The sequence below is a fragment of the Ctenocephalides felis genome, unplaced genomic scaffold (assembly GCF_003426905.1).
Source record: "Ctenocephalides felis isolate EL2017-DRISC unplaced genomic scaffold, ASM342690v1 CF-g0.4_SCAFFOLD_03572, whole genome shotgun sequence".
Classification (NCBI taxonomy): Eukaryota; Metazoa; Arthropoda; class Insecta; order Siphonaptera; family Pulicidae; genus Ctenocephalides; species Ctenocephalides felis.
Genome location: NW_020539726.1, coordinates 40,737,489 through 40,747,995, shown reverse-complemented (window position 1 = coordinate 40,747,995; position 10,507 = coordinate 40,737,489). Strand labels below are relative to the sequence as shown.

General features: G+C 31.1%; 1 protein-coding gene across 1 annotated transcript in view; it reads left to right on the top strand.

Annotated features, from left to right (window-relative positions):
* The first annotated feature begins 2,103 nt into the window (after window positions 1–2,103).
* LOC113388490 (probable E3 ubiquitin-protein ligase HERC2) overlaps window positions 2,104–10,507 on the top strand; it is a 12,606-nt gene continuing 4,202 nt past the window's right edge. Inside the window, exons 1-5 of the mRNA XM_026625865.1 lie at window positions 2,104–2,130; window positions 3,314–3,589; window positions 5,152–5,329; window positions 6,987–7,591; window positions 10,223–10,422. Of these exons, the coding sequence (XP_026481650.1) occupies window positions 2,104–2,130; window positions 3,314–3,589; window positions 5,152–5,329; window positions 6,987–7,591; window positions 10,223–10,422 (1,286 nt within the window). The remainder of the gene's footprint in view (window positions 2,131–3,313; window positions 3,590–5,151; window positions 5,330–6,986; window positions 7,592–10,222; window positions 10,423–10,507) is intronic.

The window sequence follows — 10,507 nt, the reverse complement described above, 5'->3', positions numbered from 1 at the left end:
TAATTAATCATCCATTTTCTTCTTCAAGGGCTGACCTGGTGCGTTCTCTCACCTCTACATCCGACATCCATCTTCCGAGTTCACCAGAAACTGCAGCCCATATCAGATTCAAAGAGTTATTAATTCAACGTGCCAGTGTGGGCTGGTTATTTGAACCAGGTCGAAGTAATGGAAATAGGAATGGAGATGGCGATTCAGAGCACCAGAATTCTTTGGACCAGGAAGAGGAGTGTGCTGAATGGAAGAGGGTTACTAAATCGACAGCTGCTGATAGCGAAAGGACCTTGTGTTATTTATTAGGATTACAGGTAGAAACATATTATTACTTCTATTTTTATATTTTACTAGCTGACCCTGCAAACGCTGTTTTGCTAAGTAAGGTATTTTCTAAACAATTTCTAGAGAATCAAAAATATTAACACTTCAAGTGTATAAGGATGTGTCGTTTGAATGCTATATACGATGAGGTATTATAAAAACAATAAACCCCATTAGTTTGTCTATATTTTGTCTGGAAGTTTTATACACTTTCTATAGAAAACATGGCATAATCCAATCCAAGTCTTTTTTGGTCTTTCGACTTATTGATTACGTTTCAAGTTTTTCATATTTTTCTTGGATTCTGGTTTTTGTGTATAATTGTAAATGATACTGAGCTTATACAAATTTTTCAAATTTCTGCGAGGTGAGATAGAAAATGAATTAAGTATTTCTTCTTTGACCTGCTTTTTGAAAAGTTTCAAGTAACATTCGATGAATTAAAGTAAATTTAACAAAAAGTATATATGTAGAGCAGGGAGAGGCACAAAGGTCCAATTCGATTTTGAGTAAATATAAACTATATTGTGAAAACCAAACCAATTATATTACAACAAATAAATTTCATACGAACAATTATCTGACTATGTGCAGTAAAACTGCCAGCTGCTTTATCATTGTAGAAATGTGCTTTTTTGATGTCTTTCAAAAATTTGTTATCTAGACTTTTTACCCTATAGGCGGAGTAACTTGGAACCGCCAACAGGTTGTCTTATTTTAATTTTGAAGGTATTTTACAAAATAATTACATTTTTAACTAATGCTAAAAACTACCAACGGAAGAAAATACTTTTATTATGGATTTGCAAACATTACCGTTTATCTCCCGATAGCAAAGTCATGAGAATCAAGGTTATAGCTGGTTATACACCCTTTTCCCTCTACTTTCAAATATTGTTGTTGAACGATGCTTAACTTTACTGGTTTTTGACACATCGGTGGTTGACCTTTTTAACCCCGAACCTTCATATATTACTATCTATTCTTCGATAAATTCTGGGAAATTATAACTGGGAAAATGTTATTCGACAAAATGTCCCTTCGATCGATACCAAATTTAGGTTCTGAATTTAAATAACATATATAAAAAATAATATAACCTAGAACATGTTTTATAAATACCAATGAGTATATAATTATACAAATGAGATCTTTCAGAGCACCGCGTTTGAGAAAAATATGATTTGCACAAATAGAGTGCTACAACGCCAAAAAGTGCATTTTCATATTAACATTTGCTACATTTTTGCAACGCTTTTGTATACAAATATAACTACGAACAAAACTACTTACTAGAATTTAATCATAATTAAATAATATTCACGTAAAACCTATTCCTATTAAACGTAATTGAACATCATATGTCAGAAACGTTGGACATTTGACGTATTAGCCACCGTTCATTGTTTTATTCAAATTACGCTTCTACAACAATTTTCAAATTAAAAATGTAAAGTTTCTACGCAATTTTGAAATAATATCTCACCTTTCCAACAACCTCCTGATTAGCACGAGTTTTTCAAGACTAAGACTGGCCAAATCGGTTTAGCCTTTCTCGAGTTTTGATCGAGAGCTCCATTTCTATATACAAGATATCTGAAACTTCTTTCAATGTTCTAATTTAATATTGTGTCCTTTTCATTTGTAGGCTAATCGACTCTCCATCAGTTTATCCTTGCAGCCTGTAGAACTATCCTGTCAGGAGGCTTTAAAAAGTGTGATGCTTCGAGGCGGATTACAGGTACAAATATATAGTTTAAATATATACAGTAGAATCCGCTTAGTATGACATCGAAGGAACGCCGAAATCTTGTCATCCTAACCGGTCGTCATTAAAAGCGTACTAAAGAAAAACTTTTTAATATGTAAATATGTTACATGTTTCAGTAATTTAAAAGAAAAGCCTATACAAACGTTTTAATTAAAAATAAAAAATGACACATTAAAATTAATATAAAATAAAATTGACATAGGGTAGGGCGGGGCACAACGGTCCAATTTGACTTACGGTAATTATACTGTCTAAACCCAATGAACAACACATAACATACATCAAAGAGCATCTATCGAACTATGTTCAGAAAAACTTACATACATACGTACATAATTCCTAATTTTATAAATATTATATATTTTACTATTTTTTACATACGGGGTAAAGTGGAACAACCAGAGGGCGAACAGATGCAATTTCTTCTATTAAATTTTAAAGGCATTTTGCGCTACATTATTGAACCAATGCAAAATATTAATTCTGTGGGTACATTTGTTACAAAGACAACACAGTATATTACATTGATCTGCTATTGGTCAGAAATATTCATCAGAAGAGCCGGAATAACAATTTATTCAATTAATCTCTTGTGAAATAGCTTTTTTTAAACTTCACTATTTTATTGCTTACACTTTTGCCAAAGTAAAGGTTCAGCTGGTCCTTTTTATCGCACTAGCAAAGTCATAAGAATAAAGGTGATGGCTGGTTATGAATTTATACATTTTTGCCCTCTACTATCAAATATAATTGTTAAAAAAAATCTAATTTTATTTGTTTATGAGATATCCGTGGTGGGCCATTAATAATTAGTTACCCTACCCATAAACATACAAATGTGTTTTTTATGTAAGTAATCAGTAATTTTGATTGATTTCTTTACATAATTTTATTGTAAAAACAGTCCCTGGTGCTATTGTGCACAAAAGACTAGCAATTGCTTTCGTAGACTTGGCCACGTCATGTAAAATCATGTCGGTCATTATAATTGGACATATTTTTTTGCAAAAATGGGTCATTATAAGCGACATGTCAATGTAAGCGATGTCAATATATCCGACTAGACAGCTGTTTTTTTAAGGAATTTTATACGGAAACCAAATTTCCTAGTGCGGTTACGTCATATTAAGCGGTTGTCAATATATCCGGCGTCATACTAATCGGATTCTACAGTCAACTACGTAGCACGTGATCATTATATAACCAAAATCTATTATCCTCTAGATTCTGCAGCCAACAAATCCCTTCGACGAGGAAAAAGCAGAAGCTCGCAGCTGCGGCGCCTCCACAGCAGGTTCCACGCCCACACAACCGCCTGCAGGAATTGTATCAACACCTCCTGCACAAATTCAACCACTTGCAGCTCCTGCTGGTGATGCTCCTAGCATTTTCAATGATAATCCTAAATTGAGATCCTTTATGAAGAAGAGATGGCAGGTCGAAAGCTTGGAGAAGAGAGGAGAAGCGCTGCTGCAGGCTTTGCAGGAGAGCAGACTAACGGTAATAATATATATTTTAAATATACTATATATATATATATATATATATATATATATATATATATATATATATTAGACTGGCCAAATCGGTTTAGCCGTTTTCGAGTTTTAGCGGATCATTTTATCGAGAGCTCCATTTTTAATCGGTTAATCGATTTGAATAATTTAAAAAACATTCGATTCGTATTGATAAGGAGACGTGCTGATTAGTTTTTGGCATAAGCAGGTCTAGCCATTTCGAACATACGTAGCAAAAAGTGCAGAAAATTCAGTTTTTGAGAGAACGGAGCGTCCGATTTGATAATTCAAAAAACATTTTATTTGTATTGACAGATCCAGCGGTTATGGGCTCTCAATAAAAATAATTATCAGATATTTCATAAACATTTTAATATTGTGTACACATTTCGTGTAATTTTTTTGGGTTCAGTACCAATTTTTAATTTTTAAATTCTATATGATTCAAAGAAATGTCCTCGATATTTCGACAGTATGGAATAGCCGATTTGTATGATTGAAAAAATATTGGGTTCGTACTCGATCGCGAGGTGTTTTTGCAAAAGGCACGTCAAGCCGTTTCGGAGATAACGAGCGCGAATGGAGGGTGTAAAAATGGTCATGCAGTTTTTGAGAGAACGGATAATTCGATTAGATTAATTTAATTTTGTTAGAGTAGACGACAAAAATTGCATTTACAGAAAATTTTGTAATTTGAAAATTTTCAAAAAAATCCTAAATTTCAAAAAAAAATCAATTCAAAAAAATTCAAATTTCAAATTTTTTTATCATTTTCAAAAAAAAAACTCAATTTTGAAAAACTTCATATATATCAAAATTTTACAAAAAATTGAGAATATTTCGAAATTAAAAAAAAATCGAATAATTTCAAAAATTTCCAAATTCTCAAGAAATTTAAAAAATTGTTTTTCCAAAAATTCAATGAAATAGAACTTTAAAAAAAAATTAAATTTTGAAAAAAAATCAAATTGTCAAAAAAATCAAATTAAAAAAAAACATTTTTTTTGTAAACATACAATAATTTTTTTTATAAATACAAATCAGACTAAGCATATTCTAAGCGCCACTCTGGTACAAATGTTTACCCAAGTGCGTTTAGACTGTTTATTGTACTGGTGTACTTTTGCAATTTTGTGAAAACTATTGAAAAATGTGAAAATGCCGCCAAGTTAAGCACAGTATAAGTGAAAATGTCGCACAGTATTATTTGCAAATGCGTTTAGACTATGACTATACGGGAGCACTTTTTCAATTTTGTGTAACTATTTGGGCAACTTTTTTTTTGAAATTGAAAGTGAATTCGAAATGAAATGACGATTGTTAATGTTCTGGAGATAAATTCTGGTGATTTATGATTTACATTTGATTCGCTCAGATATAACAAACAAGATAGCAAAAACAATGAAAGTCACAGTATTTGTATAATAATATATTTGAAAACGTTTAAAATTTCTCGAATATTTCATTACGGTACGGGAAGTTCCAGCAATTTGCCTTAAGGGATGACCCCATGCACCACTAGTTTTACTTTTGTTTTCTATCCAGGAGCCCTTGGTGTCTGTCTGGTTGGCACTCGTAGATCGTCATTGTAAAGCACACGGTTTAGTTTGTCATCAAGATTTTCCACCAGATCATCCTGTCCAGGAATTAGCACGTTGTCTGCAAGCTGTTCTCATCAAGCACCAGGGCTTAGGTGCTTTGGCTGTCGCCATGGTTGACAAAGGTAATCTTATCTTATATATAAAAATCAATCGCAAAATGTGTTGGCAAGTGCATAACTCAACAAAGCCTGGACCGATTCGGCCAATTCTTTTTTTTAAATGTTCGTTGAAGTCCAAGGATGGTTCTTACGGCGAGAAAAGTTCGAATAATTGCCGGGAAAACACTAAAAACAGCCCTTTCTTATTTCACATACAAACGTTTTCTAATTAAAACGTAGAATCAATTTGAGCTTTATTGCTATTATATAAAGTTCATATTAAATTACCAGGCACTCGCTGTATACTCCATCTAAACGATTATTCGGATTTTGATCAATCTTTCTGAAGTTTGTCAAGGAAATTTTCTAGGATGTATGTGATTATAAAGTACTGGGATTTATGTGCAATATAAATGAAAACTATCATCTGCCAAAAATTTCAATTTACTTATTAACCTAGACAATATTAGAATACGTATAATAAATTTATGATTATGAATAAGAAAAATGAAATGTCTACATTATTATTTCCAAAAAGCAGCTGAGATGTGCCAGAAATTAAAATAATATATTATTTTTTTTAATTACAATATTTATTTCAACTGTTAAATAATATAACATCTAGCAATAATGGTAATAATAATAACATAAATTTAAATAAATAAGAGTACAAAGGATAGAATTTACATTAAAATGATATCCGTAGTATGAAGATTTAATATAAAATAAAAGCAAATAATAATAAAAATAAAATAAATAAAATTTCTGAATAATAAAATAATACTATAAAAACAATAAAATATAACAAAAGAACAATATTAGAAATAAGATAATAATAATAATATTAATGTTAGCGTTTACAAATGGCTATTTATGAGATCATTGGGAATTTTTCGTTTTAGCCTGGTTGGGCGCGCTTCTGAAAATTCTTTTTGTGCCATTAAAATAATATAAAATACAGTATATGTATGGCAGATTGAATGATTTACATATGAATGGGATATGACAAATTAATTCACTTAAACAATGAAATTAAGTATTAATCAGGGTCGGCTCTACCTTTAATGCGATGCATGCAAAAAGTACGAGCGCACGCCTTAGGGGGCGCCAACACAAGATTCGGATATTAAATTTTCAATATAGTTTTGTTTTCAATATATAATTTCTTTGCCTTTTTCACTAATCTTTTTTTTACATTATTGTTTTTTATTTATATATATACACAATATTTTTAAAATTCGTAAAAATTTCACTTTATAACAACAAATGGGAAAGTGAAGATGAATACATACAATTAGGAGAAGTTTAAGATGCAATTTTGGATATCTTAAATAATAAAAAATTAATTTATTTAATCCAACGTGAAGTACCAGTGTTATTGTTATGGTTATGTAATACCGTTTAAAAGACTTCAATTCCAATATAGTGTGGGAATTGAGACTCATCATTTTATTTAAAGCAGTTCTACATTTAACATCGCTCTATTATAAAAGTACGAGTATATGCATTTTGGCGTGAAGAGTAATTTACATGACAATAATTTCTATTTTTAGGTAAACTGTAAATGTTAGTATATTATATTAAAAAAATGTAGACATTGGTACAGGGCAACGTCTGTCGCGTCATCTAGTATAACATATATGTGCACAAATAAATGTTGACATTTTATATCATTTTCCAGAAATCACAACCTCCCAAGCCCGTTTCACCAGGCCGCTCATGGACGTCCTTCGTGCAGTCCACCAAACCAAATGGAACCTCATCAAAATTCGGCAGCAACTCAACAGAAGTTACAAAGAAGTCTGTTTGCCTCTTCTCGAAAAATGTCGTTTTCTTTTATATGAAATACGTCCAGCAGTCAGTTGCGAGTTGGCAGCTTACGAAAAGTTAAATTTCTTATACAAAAAGACCAAATTCAAAAACACGGTGCAAAGGATCATAAGGGAATCGAGGAAACAAAAGAGTGTTAATGGTGATGGATTGGTTAAAACAAGACTTGAAGACTTGGTTAATGCTACGATATTACAATCACAGATTGGAGATAACAAGTCGAATGAGATATTCGGGGATAACCAGATGATTTTAGGTGATTCTGAGGAAGGCAGTGAGGATAAGAAGGTTGATAGTTTGCAGGAGGACGTGCAGATTGATGATTTGATAAATGATATCACCGACAAAACTATGGCTGATGTTAGTTATGGCAAGGTGCTCAATGGAGCTGTTGATTTTGTTTTGTTGGAGTGTTATAATGATGTCGAGAGCTTGAGGAGGGCCATGTACTGTCAGGTAAGATAAAAACAACTTAAAGAGATTTATATTTAACTTAACGAAGGAGAAGTTTATGTTTTCATCAAAAAATCCGACTCGCTAATTTTATATTTTCTCCTGGGCGTTTCCAGCCATTCTGAATCGAATGAGACCAAATTTAAGGGAAAATTATGTGTGTATGTATAAGGTTGTCAAATATCTCCCTTCCGCCTTTTTGTATTATAAACCAATAGCAAAAAAGCGGAAGGGAGATATTTGACAACCTAATGTGTGTGTGAATAGATTTTTTGCCGTAAATCGACGTTTTCTCCTTAAGGGCTGAACCGATTTCAAAAATTTAAAAGCCATTCGATGTATCGCATTTAGGACTAGCGTTTCTGAGTTTTATGCGACGAACGGCCGGGCCGTCTTTTTGTAAATCGCAGAAAAATGAAAAAATTTTCGTCCACGTTTTAGCCTGCAATTTTGAATCGATTTTGAAAAGGATTGTAACTATGTTAATAAGAATTTAGTTAATATTACAACCATACGACAATGTTTTTGTCGAAAGATGCTAGAACAATTTTTGTTTTAAATAGTTTTTCTTCAAATTTATACTAGTTTTATAAATAAAACTCAAAATATCTATTAGCTCACACATTGTTTTTCAAAATGTGCTAAATTTAACATTTTTCAGAAACATTTTACCTTATCTTTTATCGCAACCCAAAGTAATTGGCGTAATATTTGTATCTGGTTTTACAACTAAGTTGGTTTGCATTTAGTTTTAAATGTGCGTTTTTTTCGAAAACTATTATAGTTAGGTTTATAAAATCAAAACTAGTTTTTAGTTAATACTTCATAGCATCAAATATATTTTTTGCAAATTTTTTGCATGACGCAAAGTATTTTTAAAAAATATTTTAAAAACTAGTTCATACTAAAATATTACGGCCCTACGACAAGTCGTTTAATTTTAAAAATTCGGCAAAAATTAGTATCGTTTTTTTGCCGTTTGTCAAAATTAGACCTTTTATCGACGTTTGCTCAGAAATAACTGAACCGATTTCAGAAATTTAAAATTGATTTGATGTATCTCAATGAGGGTTATCGTTTGTCAGTTTTGTGAGGCGATCTGCTGAGACGTTTCTTTATAGTTTGGAAAAAAGTGTTAAACTTTTCGTCCACATTTAAGCTCATACTACCGAATCGATTTTGAAAAATCAAAAACTGTTCGAAGGATATTAGTTGGGAATGATACTGATTAGTTTTAGGTGAAAATATACAGAGCCGTTTTCTTGTAATTAACTGTTGCAAAAAAAAATTTAAGCCGATTTTTATGGAACTTTTTGTGGCGATATATATCATGGTCTTAAAGAACTTACTGAAATATTACGGCTTTACGACAAGTAGTTTAAAATTCATCAAAGTTTGAGAAAATGACTAGTTTTTTTGACATTTGTTAAAATTAAAAGTAGACGATTTACTTTTGCAATTCAACTTTGCAATTCAGTTTATATAATTCTTATAAATATTAGATGTATTAGATGTATTAGCATATGTACATATTAGATATACAATTCACAACTTCACAATTGAATAACAAAACAACCACTATATAAAATACAAATGAAGGAATGCTAAAATAATTTTGTGTCTTGATTTGATGAAACTTGATATTACGTCTTCGTTTTGGAGCATCTTCAAAAGTTGAGGTCCTGTATATCCATTGATTCGTAGAATTTATTAAAAAGTTTAGAAGCTTTTCTGAAAAAAAGAGCAGTATCAGAGACGAAGAAAAATATTTCGCAGCTTAGAAATACTCAGTTATAGCCAAAAATTGCTGTATTTGTAAGATATCACATATAATTAGTAACACTAGATATTTATAATATGGAGGGAATAGTACCACTGTATTTCTTGAAGTCAAAATTAATACAGTAGAACTCCAATTATCCGAACTCCGACTATCCGAATGGCCGATTATCCGAATCACTTTCAGAAAAAAAATTGTCCAAAAAAAAGTCTAAGTGCGCTATTATTCTTCCACCAGCAAAGCCAGTGTAGGCACATTGTTTGTTTTGATTTGACGGAGATGTTTACAAAACAATGATTTTTATTTCTAAACTTGTACATAAGTACATTTTATTTATATTTAAAACATGTGAAAATGTCATGTTTCTTTCATTTAATTCAATAAAAGAATAGTGCAATATCAAAACGTAACTTTTTTTCTCTCCAATGGCAATTTTTTTAAAAAAAACTCCGATTATCCGAATATTTGATTATCCGAATCGGCCCCGGTCCCCATTAATTCGCATAATTGGAGTTTTACTGTATATTCAAAAATGTCATGAAAACTGATGGCTTTTAGTAAATGTATTAAAACTTGGTATAACGATAGAGTACTTGGTCTTAATGAACATACTAAACCATTATAGTCCTACGGAAACTGGTTCAATTATAAAAATTATTGATTTTTTTTAAATTTGTTTTTAACGTATTCATTCGTTTTCAATTATGTGTAATAAATCCACTCGGAATACTTTTAATCACTCATAAATTAATTTATTTTTATTGATTAAATCCATTATTTACACATATCGGGAAGTTCATGTAACTTGCCTCAAGGCAAAATACCAACACCAACTAGTTTTATTATTATTTTAGACACAACGTTGTCAACTACGTTTATCTGGTTATGAAATGACATCACGTCTGCTTCATGCAGAACAGACTTTATTGCCTTCAGCACGATATTCCCTTCTTGGAGGCTTGCTGGGCTTGATAGCACCTGCTGCAGGATCAAATATTGATAAACAAAAACAGAAATACACTTTGTTGCAATATCACAAAGCAATGAGAAACAGGTAAATAGAAGATAATATAATAAATTTATTATTATTAAGGAGTGACTAAGTTTAGTTTATTTATTTATTTATTTATTTAAATATA